Here is a 25,589-nt window from a genome sequence, read left to right as displayed (position 1 = left end):
TGTATGCAGCGGTCAGATCAGGTGACACTTAGCGCGTTCACAGGTGGACTTGATGTCACCAAGTATGTGACTTCTGAAGATAGTTAACTGCACTAGTGTTATTAAGCTTCATTGCAAAAGGGGTGAGATATAGTGATTAAAAAGAGCATATTTTATTATATGCATGTGCAAGTTTTCATTCTTTTATACGTTTTTTTTTTTTTACTTTACCATTTACTTTACCGTCTTCATATGCAATTTAAATTTTCTTTTTATTTAACAAGTTGTAATGCAACAAACAATTAAAAAAAATGCCAAGAGGGGAAAACTACTTTTGCAAGGCACTGTTGAGCTGTGTTAAAGCACAGCTCATAAAATGCATAAGGAAGAATTGAGAACTGACAATGGAAAACACTAAGCTAGAAACACACTGCTAGCAGCTACCACCCTGGCCTTCCACAAACTGGCAATATAAACAAATGTTTAATCGTGTGAATGCATAGTAGACATATTAAACACACTTGTGATACAGTAGAAAAATTGTGTTGGTACACAAGAAATGCTACAGAGCAATACATAGGCATTACAAATAAACATAATGAATATTATGCTGCGGCACTGAACACAAGATGTCATCATGTAAAACATCTTCTAAGAGAAAAACCCTCACTAAAACCTGAGTTTCACATTAAAGCAACACGGCCTCAAGTATCAACTTGTTGCCACTACAGGAGACTGACAGTGTGAAAATGCAGACATGGTTTGGTTAGTAAATGATTCTGAAATGTTCAGAAAATAAGTATTTCTGCCTTCAAAAACAGATCAACACTTTGAAACAAGAGAATATTTACTCAAACACATCATTACTCTGCAGGTAGATATTTGATGGTCACACAAAACACTATTCAGGCTAAAAAAAAATGGTTACACTTGATACAGGTGGATACACTTTTGTTACAGTACAAAATGGTACAAAATAACAAACAACCTACTTGTTAATTTAACTTTTGTACAAAACTATTTCTCCATCATGTTCAGGTAGAGCAAGTCTGGTTGCTGTACATCTTGCACACAAATTAGACTTTACTATAAATGATGCACTTTTTAATGTTAATATCAAAACACTTAAGGAGTATTCCAGTCACTTAAAGTCTTAGTTTTGAGTGTGTGTGTGTTTGACTGTCAGCAGTCAAGATAAGGCTGACCAGCACAAATGTCATCCAGCATGCAGACCATTGCAGTTCCATAACTCAGGAAGGCATTTTGTACAAGACTACCACTTTCTGAATCAAATCAGTCTCCACTCTACTAACCGTAATACATAATATTTGTCAATAAAACTATACCGTAACGATTGACTTCAGCAAACACAGACTTCTCCAACATTTTTTTTCCGGATTAAACCCTTTCAATCCTTATAACCGAGGTGCTCTCGTTGTTCAGTCCCTGTTACAGCATCCGTGCTCATACATCCTGCAGCATGCATAAACAACGTTGAGCTGTCCGTTTTAAAACAGGCCTTCAGAAACCTCACAGCCTGAATCAAAATAAAATATTTACTGTGCATTATCTCTAGTTTTAAATTCAGAGCTGTGTACCGCGTTTTGCCAGCTAAAAATAGAAATGTAAAGTTAGACTTATTGGGATTCAGAAAAATGGCCTTCATTTACTCATAAGGCAAAAAAAGTACATAAAACAAAACCGATGTCTATGCTATGGTGTCAGATATGAACTGTTGCAGTGCATAGGCTCAACTTCCTACACAAGCTTTGCTTCCTGACAAGGTGATAATAGTTTAGAAATTATCAGCTTAAAATGGAAATAAAAGTTTTCAAACTGGTATTTGCTTTTCTATAATTGTGTCTTCTCTGAATTTTCCTACACTGAAAGACTACATTTTGCTTGAAAATATACTAAATCATTTTAATATAGATAATTAATAAAAGTAAGAGGAATTATGTTTTTTTTTCCCAGCCTCAGTTCATATGATTCCCACTATTTATGCAGAAACTATGTTCCTGTTGCTAAAACCCAGTATTTCCAAAAAGTACCAGAACATGACCTCAGTGTCCTTATCGGATTTGTACCGCAAAACATTCCTGCAAATTGACAAGGAGGTTTGGGCACCATTGACAAAACAGTCCCGTCTTCATCATTGGCATCATCATTCAATGTTTGGTCTGTCTCAGCTTCTCAATGTGATGACACAGTTTAAGAGCCGGACCCAGCTTCAGTCCCATGTACTTCATAATGACATCACTGCGCAGCAGCATCAGAGCCTTGCCGTCGATCTCCTGCAGAGAGGATGTCAGCAGACTTAGGATTACAAAGGTTCTCATGATAGAAATAGACTTGCTTCTAAACTTCATAGCCAAAATTTTCATGGACACTTAAAATATCTGATTTGTTGAGATGACGACAATGTAGGATTGCGAGTGCTACAAGAAAATCGGAGCGATCTTTTGCACAAGCAGCGTTCCTCGGGAACAAAAAAATATGCACAGGAGTTAAATAAGCCTTCAGAGAATGACTCTTTCATTGCAGAAGAACACTGAAGTTCAGAGAAGGAAAACACTATATGTTTAAAAAAAATTTTTTTTAATAATTATTCAACCACCTTTGCATGATTTGATAAAGGTGTTCACTTCAAATCATACGTCACTGAAGCATTTACTTGTAAAGTTATCTTAACTCTACTGCGTCTACAACCGGAGCATTGGTCAAATGCAACCAAGATTGAGTTTTAATTTAACAAATGTGCTGAAAACACAAAAGGACTTTACTGTTTTCTGTGAGCCATTTTCTCTTCCAAAGGCCCTGGAACTGTTGCTAGAATATTTGACTTAATCAAATTTTGAAATGTCAGGCAACTTAGTGGTGGACTCCATCAGTAAACTTAAAAGTTTTCATTATTGGGTCTCTCTGAAAGATAGTGATCCGAAATATGTGGTCAAATCAACACAGAAGTGGTTCACCAGAAACAAAATCAGCTGTCTTCCATGTGGCTGGCACCACACCTGTTGCAGACTAAAGATGCATCAAGACATCTGTTAATTTGACAGAAATACTCACATGTTTCCTGAACAGGTCGACATGCGGACCAAGAGTTTGTGGATCCGCCTCTTGGACAAATCTTATGACCTCATCAACTGACCAGGAGGAAGCGTTGTTCCCTGAAGTCTCTCTGTCCTGTTTCATATGATCTGGGCCTGTTGTTGAGCTAGCTGCTGTAGAATGTGAGAGGAAGACAGACCTCGTCAAAGTAACACCCTCTTACTTTTACAAATGGGCAGGAGCTCTGGTATGACGGTGTTTCGAAATCTACATGGAGATTTTGCAAGTTTACAGAGAATTAAAGCTTCACAAAAAAAAAGCAGTGTTTGGTTTGGTGCATTTTAAAACCTACCTTCCACTCGTCTGTGTGTGTTTACAGGACCGAGCTCGGGGGGGTTGGAGCTGACTCGCCGAAGGGGCGGTGGTGTTTGTGTGTGTCCAGGATAACACAGCCGCTCCCTCTTTGCTGCTCTGTAGTCCAGTGTGTTGTGAAGGGGCCGAGGGGAAGGCGTGGGCTCCTTTGTTGGATTGTCATTGGAAACACCGTTCTCAGTGATGGACAGTGGCTCTGTTTCAAGGCAAGATGAGGCACATACTCCATGAACCTCAGAGACAATACGATGCATATTTAGTGAGAGCAGCTCATAGTGGACTCATTAAATGGCAGTATAATCAGAAGTAAATTAAAGATGTTAAATTCACTGTGTGATTCCAGTACTTTATGTAGAAAACACAGTTCTTTCCCCCCAAGGTGAGAGCTTGGTGACTGCTGTGTCTGATGAAGTCATTGTTTCGCTGTAGCTTCTACAATACAAATTGAAGGCTACTCTCCAATCGATCAAAAATAGTCTAAGCAACATAATGCATTCTTTCACTTCAGTTATATAAATATATATATTTAAATGTCTTAATACTGGTAAGTATTCCTGAAACAACAGCACAGGTCTTGTTTTAAATGTATGTGAATAATAATTTTATGAAATGTATGATTTTATGGAAGAGTAACGCCAAGCTTATAAAGTTTTAAGAATGGCAACAATTACAAATGTAGTCCAGACAAACAGCTTATCACTCAAATTACTATTTCCTTTCAGAGACTGAAGCAAATCTCCCCACCTGATTTGGTTCTGTTGTAGAAGCGCGTGTTGTTGCTGTAGGGGTTGAAGGGCTGCGAGCTGAAAAGACTGTCACTCTCCAGGTGTTGGCACATGTTTTCCAAGAACCGCAACACAGACGACGCGCTGGAGGCCGAGGGCAACTTCACATAGCGAATGCCGTGCTCCGAGCAAACTGAGGGTGGAGCAGAGCACCTATCACTGGGTGTACATACCGAATTCACACACGCACATGCATAATATGCATTCACCGCTAAACAAAACAGCAGATGGTTCAGGGTTAGCACCCTCCCTTTATAAGACGTTAGTTTTCACCCGCTCCACACGGCATGACGCCCTCCCACCCAAGCCAAGCCGGCACAAATTAAAGCCCACCCCCTCCTAACGCCGTCCACAGCTTTCCCTGGAGGAAGACTGAATCCCAGGATCCCAAACCAGGTTAGACGCACGTCAGTTCAGATTACAGAAACGGTTCTGACATGAGCTGCTGCTACAGAAGCAATATTTTGTTAGTTACCCTTTCTGACCAATCTGCACATGTACATAAAAACTGACAGGAATGCAAGATATTAATTATGAATCGGTGTGTTTTGTTTTTGGCTAAGAAAAAGTTTAGGAAACTATGAAACTACAGGCCGAAGTTGACTAGCTTGGCATAAAGAAGTAAATTATTTGCCTTTTTACTGCATTTACCTCTAATGACCTCTCCTCCCGAGTGGGACTGGCTCTGCAGAAAGGACAGCAGCACCGAGGGCTGATACGTACAGTCCACACAGGCCTGAACAGCCTGCTGGAGGACTGCGTTGACTGGAGCTGGACCAAAGTGGTCCGGCAGCTGCTGGACCAGTTTTCGATCTAGATGTGGGCCGTAGTTGCCGTGCTTGTTGACATAGACACACACTGCAGCGACACAAACCAAGAGAAACATAAAAAACAGGAACAAGTGAAGGATTTTCGGCAGAATTAAACATGCTTTGGGTTTATGTTGATGTTTTTAAGTGATTTGACATTTTATTTATTATATTACAAGGGGTTGTTTTTTTTTTGTTTGTTTTTTGTTTTTTTTTACCATTTATCTTCATTCATTCTGTCCTAATTTACATAGTCGTTGCCCCACTGCAGCTGTCGCCCACTACGATGCTGCCACCGCCATGCCTAACTAAGAGGATTATACAGTATAATATAAGCCATAAGGTTTTATGTTGGACAACCTGGAAATACCTTTTCTTTTTTGCTAGTGGTATTCCAGTGTGTGCTGGTTTTGTATTATTTTATAGTCAGGTCATAGAAATCTAACTGTCTAATTAATGACATTGTCAAAGTAGGAAGATGTATTTATTTTTTAAATATATGCAATTGTTTCCTGTGGTTTTGTACCGTTGTAACCTAACTTTCCGCTCACCATGTCTTGTCCCGAACCACAATGTTTTATTTGTTTGTCTGGTTTAGCCCAACAACACAAGTGGTTAAAATAAGCCAAGTTGGTGCAAAACATTGACTGTCTTTTGTTTTGGTTTATATTTACACTTTAATTTTATCTTATGGAAACCAAGAAATAGGTCTTTAGACTTTCACAAAATGTGGAGTTGAATTAGTTACATTTTCTTATGTTAAACATAAAATAGTGGAACAGACGAACTCATTAGCCATGCGCAGGTTACAATTATGTTTTAGATCGATCATGGTGTAAAGTAATGAAAGCAAGGGGGCAGCTGCTGGCCTGAGATGCCACCAGGCCTCAGAATTTTGCCCTGGGGTTTCAGAGTTGGCAGAGACTTGAGGACTGTCAGATCATTTACCCACTGAGGGTCTCCATCTGGAGCTATCTAAAGAACCAGATCTCTCCCATCGCTGGGCCCTTTTTGTTATACTTGCTTTGTAAAAAATATTGATTGGCTGTCTCTACATGAACTGATTATTTGTTTTTTGTTTTTTTAAGAAAATCTGTTTTTCTCTTAGACATACTTTTATTTCAATACACGACACACCAATTGTCTTTTTTTTCTTTTTTTATTTAATTGAATTACATTACTTTTTTTTATGGTCACTGACTTTCGATAACAACCACAAGTGTAACTCCTTATAAGTAAATCTGTAACTACAAATTGTTCATTGGAATCAGCTTAATTTGTTATTCACCTGTGCAAATTACATTTGAGCCATTGCTGAGGTTGCTGTCCACAGAGACGTGGCTGGGGTTCAGTTTGACCTCTGGAGGCGGGGTAGTAACTGGAGATGAGCCTGGGGATTGCCCCATCAGAGGTTTCTTCTGGAGCAAAAAGCAAACAAGCAATTTTGATTAAATTTCTGCAAGCTTCAATTGGCCCCATGTAGGTTATTATTGGCATGTTGAATCTCTTCTACACATGTAAGGCGCTGCAGATAATACAGGCGTTTATATAGTTAAGATGTTGTGCTGTTAATCTCTGCAAGACTGGATAAAAAAAAGTATGACTGGGTTGTTTTCCCTATGCAGAACAGACAAAGTATCTTGTGACATCTCACCTTGGCTTTAGGCTTCGGCCCTCGCTTCTTGTGTGGTCTGGGGGCCAGTGAAGGCTCAGTCACTGGGCTCTGGGGTGCTCCATTCACAGCCGCTGCCGCTGCTGCTGCCGCCGCCGCTTCAGCCGCCGCTTTCAGCAGAGCAATGGTCTGGGATTTTGGACGGCGACCTCGGACACCCTTGCGGACGGGGAGGGGCGGCAGGGGATTTGGCAGTCGGTATGAGGTCTGCATGGAGGTCGAGGATGAGGAGGAGTTGAAAGAGGAGCGACGTGTTGCAGATGTGGAAGAAACCGGAGCGAGAAGTGCACCAGGAAGAGTAACTGAGGAAACACGGGAATCCGGTGGGACAGAGATGGAGGAAAGTAAGATTTCCACAGACAAGACTAAAATTAATCAACAGATGCTTGATATCTCATCACGATATCAAGTAGTGTGTGTGGACTGATAGTCAAAAGATTTGTTTTCTGATTTCTTTCCTAGACTGTCTGTCAGTTGAGTGTTTTGCATCACAAATAAAAATATAAAATCAACATGTTGTGAGAACCCAATTAATCATTCTCAATCACTGCACTGCTGGATTCTCTGCATGGAGAACAGTGAACCAACTATGTGACTCTATAGTTTATCAGAAAATAAAATGGAAAAAATCAAAACTGTAGTACTCAAATGTAAATATAAATTTAAAACTATCTATATTAGCAATATTTCAATCTGCCTTTAGTGTTTAGGATTACAAATCAAATAAAGATTAATTAATTCAGCAAAGACAACATCTGTTCAGTACTGCCTCCAGTTTCACTGAAATTGACTTATATTCTATAATATAAAATGTTAATAATATAAATAAACACTATCATTTCTAATTTCTAAAGTTACACTAAGATGAAATGTTTCATATTTTATGTTTTAAAAAAATGTATACGAGTTTTTTTGGAGGCATGTTTACACTTTAGCATCTGCACACAAACAAAAACGAAGCATATCACATTTGGTAGGTGTGATATATTTACATCAATATAGCATGAAAGGACAAAGAGGATGTTAGAAAAAAAGGAAAACACAGGCGCCGCCCCTTTTTGACATCATTAGCTTCAGCTTGACACTGTGATACGATCACATAATCATCACGTAGTGAATGTGTCCAAGACAGAGCAAAATGAGAGTGGAAAAGAGAAAGATAACCATCTCAAATTTCAATAACAATGTGGTGCTTGGTGAGAATGGGGGTCTGAAAGCGCACACTGACTCTCTCGAGGGGGCAAAGCTTTCATCAGAGCCTCCTTGACTGAAGCAATATAGAGTAACTATGGAGGCTTTACAGTACTCTCAGAGGGGCCGGGAGGGGAGCAGTGAAAGCTGCTTAATAGGAAAATGAGTGAGAGTGGGCACACAATGCAACAGTGTCTTGTTTTAAGGAGCAAACGCTCACTGGCTTGTAATGGACGGGTCACAGAAAACATTTTTAGAGAAGCACAGTGCAGAGAGCTTTATTTACACACATCAAACCAGAAGCTGCAAAATTCTCCCAAAGCGCATTAAAATGTTTGAAGAGTGACAGTCAGTTGGGTTTTAATTCAGCAAATAAATCTGGGTTGGAATGCCTTCTCTGATCTCCCCCTGTAATATATTCACCTAATGTGACAGCCCATCATACCATTTCCATAGCTGTGATTAATGTCTTATTTCTTCATATATTAGTTTATAATCACATTTATGCAAAACAGATTGAGCGCTTCCCTATGACAACACCTTTCAAAGGAAATCTGCTAAAATATGACTTTCATCAAACACTGACGTTATCAGATCTAATTCATCGTCTAGTTCCTGCTCTACTGCGCAGCTATGGGCGCTTTCACTAAGCAAGTCGTCAAACTTTTAGGAAGAAATATCATTTATAATATGACCAGAAAATAAAATGGAAAAATTATATGACCAAAAAATATTTCACTGCTCAAAACAAAATGGCAGAGAGGATTAATAATAATAATTAAAAAAAAAAAAACTGAATGAAGCTCAGCAGAAAATGTTTTCCAAAAAAAATTTATAATGTTTCCATGTTTTGCTCAAAGAATTTCACATCTATTATTTTCTGGCAGCTCAATAATCGGAATAACCTGAAACATGGGGAGGGCGATGTGCTGATAGAAAATCATGAAGCTTGTGGACAAAACTGCCACAGTGGATAGATTGTGACATTACCTCCAAGTTGTATCCTCTCTATTGTTGTGATTGATTCCTTTTTCTTTAGCTTCTCAACCTACAGTATATTTCCTAAGAATACATCTGACCTCAAAGTCGTTGCTGTTTTCCCTATGAATGAATTCAAGGGCCGTTTTTAAGTTTGGCTAATCAGCCTGAGATTTAGAAAATTCTAGTTTTCTATATTGCATGCTGGTGAAATTAAATGTGTTATAAATGAAAACCTGTTCAAAAATTCCCCTTGGTTTAAATGCTTTTCTATATGTTGTTTTATTAAAGGCCATATTTTTCACATTTCCCTGTTTTTTGAAGATGTTTTGTCCTCACTATATATAGAGGGAGAATACAGGACCAATCCTATTCTACAGCTGCCAGTAGCAGCCATGTGGCCAATAATGAGTAAGTAAACAATTGCCTGGATGTTTGCTATCTTCATAATGTTTTAGTTTGCCTGTCTAAGCGGTTTCCATGTCGTCAGGTTTATTGGACTGACGGCATTGTATTTAAAACAATAAAATGTAGCTTAAGGTCTCTATTTAGCGTCAACACGGCAAACCTCACCAGGAATGAAGCGCCCTGAACTCTAAACATCATAAAGCTAATTAAAACCTCCTACAGCATCCTCTCTCTCATCAAAGCCAAACAATCTGAACGCTGTGTGGATTATGTGTTGAGGCTGCAGGCCCTAATTTATCACTGACAGATATTATTTAATCAAGGAGACAACCTGAATGTGTTGGTGAGAGTGTGATATAATTATTTAAAATATTATGATTACTACTACGTTATAAATATGATGAGTTTTTGAACAATACTCATGATATACAGTTTCAAGGTGATAATAAGGAATTTACACGATTGTTGCTGTTTAATTTTAGTTTTAAAAAAATTATGCACTTCACCTCTTGATAACAAACTTAATAAATGTCAATAATGTAGAAAAGTTTTGAAAACTCATTCGAATATGTTTAGAGAAGCTTTGTTTAGAAGTTATGATTTCTTATAGGCACATTGAAATAAAATTGTGATTTTGATTTGACAATAAAAAATCATGATTTTTTTTTTTGTTATACTGCCCAACCCTCTTTTAAAGGGGATTAAATTTAAAGCTCTGACAGTACAGACAACGATGGAGAACATTCAAGGAAACTACCACATGCCCAGCTCTTGTCTTAAAAGCACATTCAAAGAACAGACCGCAGGATCCTAAAAGAAACTTCCAAAATCCTTTAATTGTCATTCCAGGACCTAAAGTAGCCTCTGGTGACTGTCTATGTGCAAGTGCATAGCTGTCCAATCACAAAGAGACTTCACAAGTTTAACTTCCATGGAGGGTTTGCAAGCAGGACACCTCGTTCCAAATGTGAGGCATGAAGGTGGAAGTGTTGAGTTTGAGAATATTTTGCTCCAGCAGAACCTGACCAGCTCGATATCAAAGAATCCAAAACTGCACGGATAATATCAAAGACCATCTGTAAAACACAAAGCTGAAGCAGAGCTGGACTTGACAAAACAGCCACCAAGTAACTGTGTTAAGAAGGAAAACGATGAAACTAAAAAGCGTTGTAGGAAATATTCTTATGATATTTAGATGCAGGAAAACCCTGAAATGCCTCACAGCTGAAAGTGAGGAGTGAGGCAAACCTTCCTCAGATCTTTGTCAAAGACTAATAGACAGCTATAAGAAGCTTCTCACTGAAATTGCTTTAGCCAAAATCCCAGCGTTTTTGTAGAATTGAAGAGAATTTAACAGCAGTAACGCTTGCCTACAACAAAGTTTTCCACGAATCCTTAAACTGGTCATATTTGCAGAAGTTGATATTGTGTAACAGATCACGAGAGGTTGTATTTTGCACAAAGAATAATTTGTCTTCGGTTCCTGCCTAAGGACAGACTGCTCAGAAATCGTATGGTGGGAGCTCATCCTTTCACTTTCAAGCCTGCACGCAACAAAGAAACCAGTTTAGATAACAACTTTAGCTGTGAGGTCCCCATACCAAGCTGACACCAAACAACCAACTGCCTCAGTTATAATAATAATGCTTAATGAGTGAAACGTGATTCATTTTTTGCTGATTAAGTGCAATCAAATCACTTTATTTTACTGAGATAATTCAAAACAAGACCAGAAACATAAGTGAAGAATTCCTTTCAATGATCTTTTTCACATGACTGTATATATCACACTTAGATGTTAACCTCTTGCATCGTCTAACAAACTGTAACTCCACAAAATAATAACTAGCCATAAGAAAAAGCAACAAAAAAATAAAAAAAAAAACCCAGAAAGAAATCTGAGCAAATCATGAATGGCATGTCTGCACTACAATGAAGCAGGGACATATGGTACTGATCATGAGTATATAATTCGAACTCGACCCGATGACCTGTGTAAAACCCTAGCCTGAGGAAATATGGTTGTGTATGCAAGTTCATGTTTGCGTGTGTGTAAGTGTGTGTACAAGTGGCGCCGCTAAAGAAGTGTGTCTGCAGTCTGGAGTCCTGGGGAGGGGCTTCACAGAGTTCTTTCTCATCTAATTAAGCTTACAAACCACACACACACCCACACACACACACACACGCACACACGCGCACATCAAATATAAATATACAGGCTGTTCTTTTGACTGATTCACACCACTCTGAGACTTCAGGTGTGTAACTGCATGTAAAAAAAAAAAAAGCAAAGAAGGGAAGTTACACAAATGACTTCAAGCTGCAAAGCATGAACAACAGAATCTGTTCAGGCGCACACATCGACCAGCTTCATCGAACACTGAAACACAGAATGAATTGCTTGTTTAATTCTTCACCTGAACACAACCACACTTCATGAAATAATTAACTCTTCATAAAAACATAAAGACAAATCCCAAAAGTCATTCATTGATTGTTTCTTAAGCCAGCTGCACACAAACAAAGACGTGATTAGAAACACATGAAGCTCCAAACTTAGATAGAGCCACCGATGCTGGGAAACCTTCTCACCCCGGTTCCTTATTTCATACAAGTTTCTTGCTAATAATTTGAAGAATCAACAATGATTGATAAATTCAACAAGATTATTGTCTCTACCTGAACAATATAGTAACTTAATTCCATTTCTTGTTTTTCTTCACAACAGTAACCAAACATGTATTAGTTTTGATCACTAATTTGTGTCTTTGGAGACTTTCCCCCTCTAAGATAAAGTTGCGGTATCAGTAAAAAAATTAAAAAAATTAAAAAATCACTACACCCCTCCAATCTCATCAAATCGACATTGGTAACCTGCCATAAAACAGCTATTAATGACAATTGTGCAAATATGTGAGGTGACAAAACATTAAATAATTAATTTCGAAAAGTAAAACCTAAAGCCAGATAAAAAGTTTTTCCTACAATCATGCAACAGAACAAACTGACACCACTCACCAGGAAACGCATACAAAAAAAAGAAAAAAAGACAAAAGCAGAACTTCAGTGCACAGGAGTACTGGTTAGTAATGTCTTCGGCAATAAAAGTCCCTGCTTCCTGGTTTGTCTTTGTCACCGCTCCGTTTTTTTCAGACGCTGCTTCTATTTCTCCAGCGGCCGCTTCATCTGCACTTCATTGTCTACTTTCAGTGTCTTTATTAGCTGCTTCTCTCCCCGTCTCTCTTCTCCCGGCAGAAAACCCACAACAAAGCCCACGCTGCTCCTCGGGCTGCTGGCTGACGGGGCTGCAAAGCTTCCCTCACCAATGAATGAGCAGAAGGAGGGGGAGGCGGCGGTGGGGGTGCTGGTGAATTTGCATAGGGGCAGGGGAAGGATAGAGCGAGTAAAGGAAAGGAAAACTGGCTGAGGACGGGGGAAGTTGAGCCATTTATTAATGTTATCTGTTTGCCATATCGACAGTCTGCATCAGTCACCTGCTTCTAAGTAATCCTCTGGGGGAGGGGGAGAAAATGTGTGTGTTTGTGAGGGTGGGGAGAGGTTACCGGCGGGACTCCAAGACACGGTGGGGGATGGTTTAAGCTTTTGGAGAGGGGCGGGGGGTAAAAGGTTAAACTGGATCAGGAGGGTCGCGATTGAAATGAATGAAAACTCCTAGAGTTATGAACACATAAGAAGGATTCCCCTCAGAAAAAGAGACAAACACACACATGTACGGCAAAGACCCAGGAGGGGTCCATCTCAGTGTAACCCTAGACTATTCAGGCGGTTTCTGATGAAAGATGGCTGGGTCCTCCTTTGGGAGCTGACCAAGTCGGATATCACCCAGACTCTGGGACAAAGCGGGAAAGGTCCTAGAATGACATCTTAATCTGCGTTTTAAACGGCAAAAAAAAAAGGAAGTGTCAGATTTCTACTGACTTTTTAAAGATATGTTCACCAGAATCTTCAAACAAATATTGAGCCCTCTAGTATTTAAAAATGAAATCATAAGCAGGAGAAAAATCCTATTATGTTATGTGCACATACATAAAAAAAATATACCGATTTTATTCTTTGGGATTGAATCTTATTAAGACATGTCAGTCACCCCTTTGTTTTTCTATCCATTCTCAGTAGCTGAAAATCTAGTATTTTTATGCTGTCCAAATTGAAAGTTTGGAAGAAAATATTTTCCAAGGATTTCGAGCCAAAATGGTTTCTACTATTATTAGTGACACCTCTACTATTATAAACAAAGAGGAGTGGAGCCTTTGTGTTACACCTAGACATGCATTCATACATTATTCACACAAAAAAGCACTATTATGCGCTTTTTATGCATTACCAAAAAAACTGCATGACTAGAGCAAGGTATTGTTTGAAAAACTCATTTCACTCGGCCTTGGCATGTTTTGGTCTTGTGAAGGAAAAAACAAGTATCGGGGTCAAGAGGACGAACTAAATGAAAGCCAGATAAAGAAGGAGTAATTACATTGTCTCTCACTTCTTCTCTCGTATGCAAAGTTAATTATCAGCCCATTAACACCTCCACAAAGCCCTCACTTTTTCACCTGCTTGTAAAAAAAACCAAAAAAACAGAAGCGTTCTTCCGATTATCATTATTCTTTGTTGTAATTGTAATCTTTTCCGCAAAGCTTTTAAGTTTTGACCTGTACCGACGACAATTCGTTTGTTTAATGTCAAATGATTCAGAAGTGCATAGATTCCATTTTTTTTGGATATTTAATGAAGGATTAAATTTTCATCTCACATTATTCAGGTTTTTCGTAGGCAAAATCAAAGCCACAATTTGATTATATTGTTGGTGATTCATTTTTGTAGTTTTAAAAGGGTATTATACGTTATGTGAAATTTATTATATTAACTGGCAGGGACAATGCACATTAATTAACATTACTCTAAATGCACCAGAATTAATTAATTTTCATATGTTGTCCCTGGATTAAGAGGAAATCTGTCTTGCTAGAAACAAAGGTTAAGTAAACTAAGGTTGAAATGACTTTACACAAATTCTGAATATTACAGTGTGTTAAATTTCTTTAAATATACCTTGTATTTTTAACTTTTATCATCTTATGTTATATATTTTATGCCATCTGAGTGCTAAACAAAGACACGATATGGATTACAAAATAAAAAAAGAACATTTAGATTTTTGCCATGAAGGACTAGCACAGGCTTTGTTGAATCCTTAATGATGTCAAGAAATGCTAATCAACCAGCTGGCAAGTTCAGAGATACATAATAAAAAAACTGTAACCTGTAACATAAGACTTTATTCTTTAAGCAACTGAGTGTGGATTTCATCTCCTTCTTGCTAATTCACTAAATAAATCCACTACAAACAACTTTCAAATACAAGAATTTAACATCCGATGCCCTCTAGTGGTGATTTAACAGAAAAACCCTGCCTGTTCACAATGAAGAATCAAGACCAAAGAAAGACAGAAAACCATCATGTCTTCTCTTATGATAGTATGTGTAAAATCTGAATTAAAACATCAGAATCTTGAATAATTAAGAATGAACTTTCATATCAGACAAGATAAACAGGAATTAAGTATTTGTCCTTCTCTCTGCACCTGCTGTGAGGTAAGTAAAGCTGAATTGAAAGTGAAAATCTATAGCTGAAAAATTAGACGTTCTTTATTCAAGTTACATTTTCTATGAACAGATTTAGCTAAATCCTGAGAAGTCTATTCAAAAGCTCGGTAAAGAAGACAGCGAAAAGCAGTACTTACAGAAGTTTCCTGGTGGCTGTAAGCTGTGCTTCGTCAGGGAGCACCAGCCAACGGGGAAGATGTCTCTGGAGTCGAAGGGGCACCAGTAGTCGAAGGCACCTCGCCAGCCGTCAAACATTACAAAAATCTCCAGGCCTCGGACCTCTCCCACCGTGGCGGGACAGATCAGGTAGGGGTTTTTCCTGTCCACAGCCTCCAGCTTCATGCCGGGCTGGAAGTAGTTTTTGTCTGGGCTGGCTGGCTCCTAAAACAACAAAATATGAAAACATGGGAACAATCAAAATAGGAACGAGGTAAAAGTCTACTTTGACTTAGTGACAACTATCAAAGCATTCTTTGTTCATGTTCAGGTCTGAAGTTAGAGCGTATGCCACTGCGTTGGTTTCAGTGTCGACCCGCCTTATGAACTTACCTCTTGGAGTTTTGTCATGTTAGAGCTACAAACGTCAGTTTGTTGTTGAACATTTTGTGTCATGACACAATGTGGTGCATAACTGCAAGTGTAAAAATCGAGGTTATTAAGTGTGAACTCCATGTATATCCCACACTTCTAAGTGAATATGTCCAGCTGCAAGCCAAGGTCAAATATCTGAAGCCCAGTCAGATTGCTGGGAGAGCAATCTCAGGTCATGGTTTGTAACAAACTGCACACAGGTGTTCTTATGGGTTTCTTTCCAGAAAGAAAGAAAGAAAGAAACCATTTTTACTCCTCTTCCACAACGGACAGATTTGTAGTGTTTATAACTGATATCGATCCTGTCAACAGATTCTCCAACTTAAGGTTTAGATCTCTGCCGTTCCTCTAGAGCAGAGGTCTCATTCTCGCAGCCCGCGGGTCAATTGTCTTGTGGCCCCCACTGTGATATCAAAGTATAATATTAGTGCGGCCCACAGGGTGAGCGGACCTCTGAAGGAAGTACCGCCCGTTAGTGATGGGCTATCTGAATCCAGGCTTTGAGGCATGTACCGAGTAAAAAGGAGGCGTGTCCGATGAAGCCCCGCTTCGAGGCTTGTGTTGTCTTGCTGAAAACCACGTGACTGGCAACAAACAAGGCCTCGCATTGCATGGGTCACGTGACTGCTTCATTTTTGTCGGTTTTCAAAATAAAAGCGCGATGAGCCATGCTGCTTCATGAGTTGTTGACCATTTGGTTGCGCATTAGAGGAGAATATTTGTCTTCAGTGGCCAAAATAAAATTAACATTGACCAACATATTTGATGTGTATTGATAATGGCACATGTAATGTTTGTTACTGCTTTTTTCAATTGTAGATTGTTGGGGTTTTTTTAACTATATTTTTGTGATTTTATGATGTAAATCTCTTTGAACTGCATTGTTGCTGAAATGTGCTACACAAATAGACTTGATTATCTGAAATGGAGCCAGCAAGAGGAAAATCTCTGACATCTGGGAATACTTTGAGATAATCCTCACAATAAAATTCTTCTTAGATAACAATAATTAAACCCTCCACCTCCCAATTTCTCACCTTCTGCAAAGTTCCACTATTATTTGTAGTCTGATTAACAAAGATATATCAGTCTTGCACAGCAGAAACAGATTTAATCTTGTTGCAGAACTAAAATTCAACATGTAGCCAAATATAAAGGATCAGAGCCAATTAGAACTCCAAGAAAAAGTGAATGCCCCAACATGCACTGCACTCCCAAGACACATCAAATGTCTTTATTGTCAAATCCGTCTACGACATAAAATAAACCCCTAAACAACCACTGACGTTCAACATATACCAGGATTAGATTGACTACAAATAATTTTAATTAAAACATATGATACTTAAATACGGTTTCATTGATTCTCCTGTTACTAAACATGAGTTTGATAAAAACTTTGTGGCAATATTGCATTTAGTAGCTTTTGGAAGTATGATCCAACTAAGTGACAAGGCTGTTACAGTTTCACCAGCAGATGTCACTAATGAGCAATGAATGAAGCATCGAGTACTGAACCTTTATGCAAAACAAAGGGTTGGAAAGCTTCATTGCTTCATGAGGCTTCATTTGCCCATCACTACTGCCCGCCGTTGCTCATCATGGCTGACATTCGGTGCTAGGCTAAGCTACACTGACTTCATGCACACTACGTTTGTAACCATAGAGCGGCGGATGATGGAACAGTCCGGTAATAGTTTCCCTTCCCTGCAGTCTCCATTCCTGTACTTTCTACTATTAACAAATGCCATGATCAAACGCATAGAAAGGCGACTGCTACCGGGCTGCTCGTCATCCACCGCGCTGTTGTGACCAGTAGAAAGCGGTAATGATGTCACGCGTCGTGACGTTCTCCATACGTTGCTTGCTAGCTAAAGCCTTCAATGAAACGTAGAACAAGAGCGACGCCAAGTGGAATAAACTGCATTAATTCACACTGCAGAATAAAGTGACACTTTTTTTTTTTTTTTTTTGACTTAATGCGACCTGTATCTGATCTTTTTATGACAGTCTGAATAGCACAGGTCGGATTCTTTTCGAATGCGACCCATATCAGATCCATATCCGATTCAAATGCGACCTAACGTCCAGACCGCATTCATCAGAACTGAACGTCACTGATACTCAACAAATTCTGCGTCCTGATACGCGCAAGTGGGAAGAAAAACAACTATGATGGACTATAATGAGGATGAAGTTGTTCATATGCTGCTCCGGTTGGACAACATGTTTTTTAAATGTTTTTTGTGGAATCCTTTATGCGGCCCAGCCTCACCTGGACTCTGCCTCCAGCGGCCCCTGGGTAAATTGAGTTTGAGACCCCTGATCTAGAGTCATCACGGCCCTCTTGGCTGCTTCTCTGCTCTCCTTATCCAGCCAGTAAGTTTAGGTGGACAGTTTTGTCCTGGCAAGTTTACAGTTATATCACACTCTTTCCATCTAGTGGAAAGAGTGTGCTGGAAAGAGTATGCTCAATCCATTATCTTTTCACATAATGGGTTGAGCAGTGCTATGTGGACTGGTATTGTTTTGTAACCTAACTGGGTTTTGTTTTAAAGGTTTTATTAACACAAAGGGGGCTGAAGGCAAAAGCACACCATGCTTTTCAGGCTTTTATTCTCATAACATCCCAATTATGCACTAATTTATGTTGGTCAAACTCTAAATCCACAATCAAGTACATTGAGGTTTGCGGTAGTAACATAACAAAATGTGAAATAGTGATATACTTTTACAGGTGCTGTTTTTGATTGATAAATATCTCCCTGTAGCTTTGGTACACAGAAACAATTATCTGAAAAACAAGTCTTTGTTTAACAGAGGTTTCATTTGAAAATAAATCACTTTGAAATGATGAGTACCTTGTTCAAATATATTTTACAGATATTCTTGTGATTCTCCTTAAATCAGATCAGATCACTGACTGAATCTGAGACTGAATCTCCTACGTGACACAAGGATCAGACCATTCTACAAGTGTTTTTTTTTTTAGGTTGCCTTCTTACCTTCTTAAAAGCAGAGGCGGGGGCTATCTCTGCACCGCTTAGCGTCCGCAGGAGAAACATGGGCCACGAGGATGCATTCATCCTGAAACCTGAATATGGAGTAGATACCAAACAGTCACCACTTCTGAATCCTGTTGGGAATTTGTCAAGTGTATGTTGGGCCTGTTTATGTGCCTTTCTAATGGAGAAAATCTGGAAACCAGGCAGTGGGTAAAATCACAAGGACAAAACTGGCAAAGCAAACTACGCAGGATAGCTAACAGTATCCCTGCTGTGATTCCGTTTTATCTCTTTCATGCTCAGTTAAGTTGAATTCTGCAATTACTCAGCCTAAGGCATATGTGTTTCAAAACAAACATTAGCTTAAAACTAAAGAAAAAAAGTGTTAAAAAGTCACAATTCCTTCCAATACTCTCTAATATATGTCACATGTTTTGCAGCTCAAATCAAAGCTAAACTATTGTGATTTTATACAATTTTCTACTGCTCAGAAATCCAGCTGTGAGCCCTCGTGGTTAGAGACGCTCACCGAGGGGGGGCTGCAGCATGTCTCCAGTCCTTTCACAGGTTCCTATTGGCTGGATGTCCAAAGAGTCCACAAGCCGCCAGAAGTCGTTGGTGTTGTCACTGCCATCCAGTCGCAGTCGCAGGCGAGTCCCCATCATGCCCATCACCGTGGCGATGCACACAGAGTTAGAGTTGCGAGGGTCTCGAGCCTCAAGTTTCATACCCGCTTTGAAATCATTGGAAGGGGGGATTCTAGACTGCAGAGAGACGAAAAGACACCGTCAGTCATTTTAATTGGTCTCTCTGTTCATGTGGCTGCCGTACAAAACAGATTTTTACTGAACAGAACTGGACTGGCCGACTGTGCAGCAGGTTACATAAAATGGGTTGTAGTTTTGAATCCAACAGAAAATAAAGGGATTACTTATCAGATTTAACTATTCTCCTATTGTCATAGTTTTCTCCAGGTCACTTCAAAATGTCCATGGTAGATTTTTAGAAAATCGATTTATATATAGGTGCAATAGAGGTAACATATGACTTTTATATAAATTCAAAACTTTTATGTTAACCTGTCAGTGCATGTCAGTTGTTTCTCTAATATGACTTACTTTATTTTACCAATGAAAAAAATCAAAAATCTTTAAAACACTCTTGATGTGTATGATTAATTCTACCCTAAATGTGGAATAAGATGTTAAACCTTAAATGTGAACCAATTATTTTATTAAGTAAAGTAACAATATCTTAAAAACTCTGAACATGACAGCAACCCCAGAGATGAGGAAATATTCTGGCGGCAAAAAAAGACTGATGTTTTGGTTTGTCTTGAGCTGGTAAAGGAAAATAATATCAACCATTGTTTTTAATTAACTCTTTAAATTGGCATATCTTTTCGCCTCAAGTTCAATTTTGATTGGTTAATCAGTCCTTCATGTTGATTCCTCCATCAAAATCATACTCCATCAAGAGAAGAACAACAGCACGTCCCTGACCTTTATTGAAGTGCGTCAAAGAATCCACTGAAGTTTAATTTCCTTAAGGACCAAATAAATCAACAAACAAGAAAAAAGTCAGACCTTCTGCCATTTAACCATCCAATAACCAATCAAAGCAGAATAAGGCAAAAAAAAAAAGACATATTTTTGCCAATTAATGCATCTCTGTAGAAATGTAATATATATTGTCGTCAAGCTTGGCAATACAAGAGGTTGATTTTCTCTGCCAGTAAAAAGCAAAAAAAAAAATTTTTCTTTTACAGTATGTGCCAGTATTAACGCATCCCCACTGGAATGATATTCAGTGGTTACTTGTTTTTAAATGGTATGCTAACATATCACTCTTGCATACTTTCTGTAGCATTATTGCATGTGGTCATTTAATAACACAGTTGATTTCGAGAAAAACTCCACATGTCTGACAGTAGGAAGCTGTTATAGTTTTTAAACTTTGCTTATAAAATAAGCTTATAAAAATAAGCGTTCGTTAAGCAGCAGCTGCAACGACGCAACACTAACTTAGAAAACAGAACAGCTACAAACATGAAGGGAATAATGTTGTAAAATAAAGGGATAGATTTTGGGGAGTGATGGAATAACAGACCAAAAATGCATCTTACTGTGAAGATCAGCTACCTGTTTGAAGCAAGAAGGCGATGCTGCAACAGACGAGGTTTCTCTCAGATAGTCTTCCCAGCTAAACGGCTCTGTTAGCAAAGATAAGAGCAGCAAACTGATTAATAGCTTCTTACTTGGAAATACATTATGAAAAGCTAAACCGATAAACACAAGAAAAATAATAATGATTAAGTCATTAATCAACTGATGGTAAGTAAAACACTATCAGTGGATACACAGCTAATAAAAAAAAACTTTACAAAATATGTTATTAAATTGCTTAAAGACTCAATAAATAGCAGCTTAAGATCTAAATGAATGCACAGCGGCTAATTCTAGGTAGTTCTGCGGTAGCTTATTTTTCTGTTTTCCAAAAAGTAATTTAAGAAAGCCACTAAATAAGGCATTAACACTGAAGTGTTACTGAAAAGTTCAACGATGAAGAGCAGGATATCTGACCGTTTGATTTGTCGAGGGCAGAGCCTGCTGTGATGCTGCTCCGCCTCTCTTTCTTCTCCTCTTTTGGATCTGAAATCAACACAATAATCCAACGATGAGAACAAGACGACAGAGCGGCAACATTCTGACCGCGTCGTAAACATTAAACACCAACGACACTATTGAAATGGTAGGCACGCTCTGTGATGCGTCCGAGAGTTGGATTGAGGTCAAATCCTGAAAGATCTCGGACCGGACAACCCGAGAACAACGTACTCGGTACTCGTACCTCTTTGTGGCGTCCGTCCCATGATGACCAGACAAGAGGGCTAAACAGAAACCTGACAAGAAACAGGAAAAAAAACAGCCTGTAATCGTTATCAAAACGTTAAAGTAACCTGAATTTAAAAACATTTCAGAATAAATCATAAGTTTAAACAAGTTCTGGTTTTGATTGCATCTGAAAACCTTTGATCTGATTTCATCCAAACATTGTTGCTTTACATTAGATTGTCGAAATTACATGTAAATATTAGAACAGAAATCAAAGTGTTGAAAGTTCAGTAACTGAAAGGCAATTTTTCCATTTTAAAATAAATCACAGCACTCATCATCTGCTGTATTACTTCATTCTTTGTGTTCAGCATAATTAGTGTTGAGAAAAATATGTATATAATGTAACGCTTGTGACATTATTACACTAACATAAAAAACATACAAATATTTATGATTTATTTTGATTTATCTTTCTTTTTATAATTTGAGATTAAGTACAGAAAAAAATGCCAAGAGTTTTTATTTTAAGTCACCAGCATCTCAATTACTTTCACCCTAAGCAATTCCTAAAGCTTAAATGTAAAAAAAATAAAATAAAATAAAAAATGCATTTTGTGCATGTTCCTTTTTAGCATGGCCCATTGGTTTACTCTTCAAAATAGAAAAATTAAAATCACGTGGAACAGGGACAAACTTCGTTTTTTTCCACTACACACAGTGAGAAAAATGGAGAGAGAGATAAAACATTCACACAAACTATATGTTCATCTTTTTTTTTTCTATACTAAGCACAACTACTGCAACAAAAGACGGATGTATTTCAAGGCTTTTTGCAGATGTAAACTATCTGTGCCAATAAATGTGGGGAGCATCATGAATTGCACATAAACCTTTTCTACATACGTCACGTCTGGGACGAACTTCTGACTTTATTAAAGTTGCACATTTATTCAAAACTATAGCTCCACTCTGTGGTTAACCTCCTGGTAATTTTAGTTTTATTCTGTTAAGCTTTTGTTGATCCATTTGCAGCCCTTGTGTTTTGCTACATTTGGGTCTTCATTGAGTTTGTTCACAGTGGGATAAAGGAACATTTGTGAACAAAATCAAAACGTTTTTATATTTGTGTAGATTTCGTTTATTTCTCTCCTTAACCTGTAACTCTGCATTAGTAGCTAGCATTTTTTTAAATCTACTTTTCAAATTTGTTATTCAGTAGCTACCATCTAAAATTTGCCAAAAGAAAAACAGAGTTAAAAACGTACTCGGTTAGAATATACGTTGCAAGTTCTCACCATTCATGTTTCGCGGCATTCTTCCATCCCAAATAGGTTTGCCGCAACGCTAATATTTGCCTGCTGCTGCAGTGAAGTGAAGACGATTAAATGAAGCATTTCTGCAATGTTTAAACTGAAATGTTGTCACAAAAGTCAAAATTAGATTTATGAAAACTACGTGCACTGGAAAGTCCATAAACAAGTTAAGATGCCCAACAAATATAATCCACAACAGCAAAATAGCTACGCGCTATGAAGAGGATCCATTCGTTTGAAGGTTACAATCTCGTGTGAGCAAAGTCTTAGGAAGTGCAGCACGGCTTTCCTTCCTCCTGAAGAGTGAATCCCATTTAGTCTGAAGGAATCGTAAAGCAGCTCAAGCCGCCATAAAAAGCCATTAAGATGTGTGGATGTGAGGACTTGAAAAGGATTCCTGCTCTCCGGAGAAAAAAAAAAAGAAAAAAGAAAAGCCTGGTGTGTGTTTGCTCTGGGATGTGTGCTTCACTCAGGAGGGTCAAACTGAACTGCCCTGCAAACCAGGAAGCACTTCATTTTTACTGCCCCCATTTCCACTGGGTCTAACATTGATCTGGGATTTGGGTAAAGTTTAACAAAATCTAAACTGTGGCAAGGCATAAAACGTGGCCTAAGACTTGATTTTATGTGAAAACTCTACCTCAAAAATGTGAGGCAGTTATTATTTCATTCTCGTTTCATCTGGTATTGGGGAAAATCTGAAACATTTAATGCAGACACACTCTAAGTGGTGCTAATTAGTAGCATTAAAATGTCTACTTTAGTCATAACGTGAATGAATAATGTAAAATTTCAATAGGTCATTTATGGATGCCGGAAGAAACGAAACTTTTAAAGGAAGATGCTTATCCCCTCAATCCAAACAGTCAGTCAAAGGTTGACATATTTATAAAAAATAATACAGTAAAGAGCAAATTTTGTATTGTGAGACTGTTTTCACCGTAATTAGCTTTCACCCAATAACTACTACTACAAAAAATAAAGATTAAAAAAATATATATTAAACTTTATGTGATCACAAGAATATGTTTGCAGAAAGAATATATAATTTTACATAAAAACCAGCGCAAAATGCTCTACTTTCTTTGCCTCAATTATTTTGGAAATGATCAACAGGGAAACGACTAAAATCTCTGAAAAGATGTAATAGTGAAATTTCTCTGATTTATCAGATCATGGAGGAAAAATTAGAGTCTTTTAGTACGACAACATATTTACATTTTCTATTAAGGGGTTATTGACTATGCAACAAGAATGTTAAAAAAAATACTTTGATGTGTTTTTCCACCTAAAAACAACATCATCACACAGTAAGTTTGTGTCATAAACGAACAAATTTGTTAGTCAATTAATTTGAAATAAATGCAATGAATCAAGAATGGAAATGATTCTACAAGTTTTTAATGATGTTAAAACGTTTTAGAATATCTCACCTGCACTTTCTGAGTTTCTGATAATGAAATAATGAAGCAAATAATATTTAAAATGCAATAAGCTAATAAGGAAAATAACTAAGCACTGCTGCACTGACGTATAAACATTCACAACTCGTCAACATTTTTATTTCAAGAAAAAAATGGAAACACTTCAAACTATAGAAGCCAATACTTAAGATCAGTAAATAATTCAGATAGACTGACTTGATAAAACGATTTCTTGCTGGCACAATTTTATGACTAGACTTTTTAGGAACTTGTTAGATGCTGTTTTGTCTAGTTGTTTTTCCGAATTTTTTTTTCTTTTTTTTTCTTAAACGACACAAAAAGAAAAAAGAAAAAAACTTGGATGTAAAATCCTCTGAAAGAACCCCGTTGTTGGACCCTGTCGGTGTTGAGTCTGACTGACGGAGAGCCTGAAGGCTCATGTTACTGCTGCTCGGATCCTGGAGATGGGTGTGAGCCGCCGCATCACATCACATTAAACAACTTGTGAAGAAGCCCCACTAGTTCACATTTGGACTATTTAAACGCCCATTTCGCCGTGAATCACACCATAACATGTTGAGGTAACTGCACGCCCTGCGTTATTGATCAGAGACTAAACGTCTAATTCATTTTTAACTAGCTGGGAATAGCGAAAAGCTGAAGAAAGCGCGGCTCAAAATAAAGGTGAAGAAAAGTCTGTGACGCATTTTCATTTGGTTTACGGGCACATTTAGTGGGCGGGACGGTGCTCATTACACAGGCTACACACTGCTAACGTTACATTTTATCTACAGCGTGGTTCTTGATGCTGCGGGAGATTTTTTTATATTTTTTTTCCCCCTCTTAGTTTTAGTGCAAGCCTCTGCAGGAAGCCAGCAATCAAAAAAAGCGAAGGGGTATCTGCAGAGTTCAGAGTAGCTACAGTAAGCGCCAAGCCCCCCTTTTCTCTCTCGCTCTCTATCTCTCTCCCTCTCTCTCTCTCTCTCTCCGTCCGTCTGCACAGAATAGCTACAGTATAAACAATCTATCAGTGCGCGGAGATAAGGAGCAGGGAAAGGCGAGCAGCCGCGAAAAGAACCCGGGCAGAGACGCGTCACCCGCGGCCCATGAGACTATTTATGAGATAGCAGCGGTACAAACCGTGAGAGCGGGCTGTTTTGATGAGAGACTCCTCACTTTCCATCAAATGCAAGCCGCCATATTCGCTGCAGCTCCGCGCATGTCCACAACGCAGTGCTGTAATTCATCTTTTCCACCGGAGCTCCGGGGGGAACAAAAAAAACTGCGGTCACAGGAGGGGAATTAATAATTAGTCGCTCTAGTTGGACAGAGACGTCCTCATGTTTCCCGTTTCATAACAGACGGTGGGGGTCACATGACAACGAATGACATTCATGTTTTTAATCGCTCTCTGATTTGCATGCAGAAAAAGTTAAAGCGTAAATCCTGATGGTAATAAACAGAAGCTTGGACATTAATGGCCAATTTACCAGACGGCAGAGAACCCATATTTTTCAGCTAAATTATTGTCTGAGCTATATATAAA

General features: G+C 38.4%; 1 protein-coding gene across 6 annotated transcripts; it reads right to left on the bottom strand.

Annotated features, from left to right (window-relative positions):
* Positions 1–443: 443 nt before the first annotated feature.
* Positions 444–25,589, bottom strand: scml2 (Scm polycomb group protein like 2). Of its 6 annotated transcripts, none has more exons than XM_008404502.3 (15): positions 25,184–25,584; positions 22,602–22,667; positions 21,320–21,371; positions 21,052–21,120; positions 20,611–20,681; positions 18,999–19,233; positions 18,470–18,558; positions 15,011–15,254; positions 6,654–6,973; positions 6,288–6,417; positions 4,842–5,048; positions 4,150–4,323; positions 3,386–3,601; positions 3,052–3,206; positions 444–2,273 (listed from the first exon to the last, which is right to left on the bottom strand). In XM_008404502.3, the coding sequence occupies exons 3-15, from the start codon at positions 21,339–21,341 to the stop codon at positions 2,148–2,150; spliced, it is 2,058 nt and encodes a 685-aa protein (XP_008402724.1). In that variant the 5' UTR covers positions 21,342–21,371; positions 22,602–22,667; positions 25,184–25,584; the 3' UTR covers positions 444–2,147. The 6 variants fall into 6 exon arrangements, with proteins under 6 accessions (XP_008402724.1, XP_017159438.1, XP_017159440.1 ...); XM_017303949.2 differs by having other exon boundaries at positions 22,602–22,664; XM_017303951.2 differs by lacking the exon at positions 22,602–22,667 and having other exon boundaries at positions 3,052–3,203; positions 25,184–25,589.

Source organism: Poecilia reticulata, chromosome 3 (genome assembly GCF_904066995.2).
Source record: "Poecilia reticulata chromosome 3, P_reticulata-male-v2, whole genome shotgun sequence".
NCBI classification, from domain to species: domain Eukaryota; kingdom Metazoa; phylum Chordata; class Actinopteri; order Cyprinodontiformes; family Poeciliidae; genus Poecilia; species Poecilia reticulata.
The sequence above is the reverse complement of the archived record's forward strand: the minus strand, read 5'-3'. Positions and strand labels throughout refer to the sequence as shown.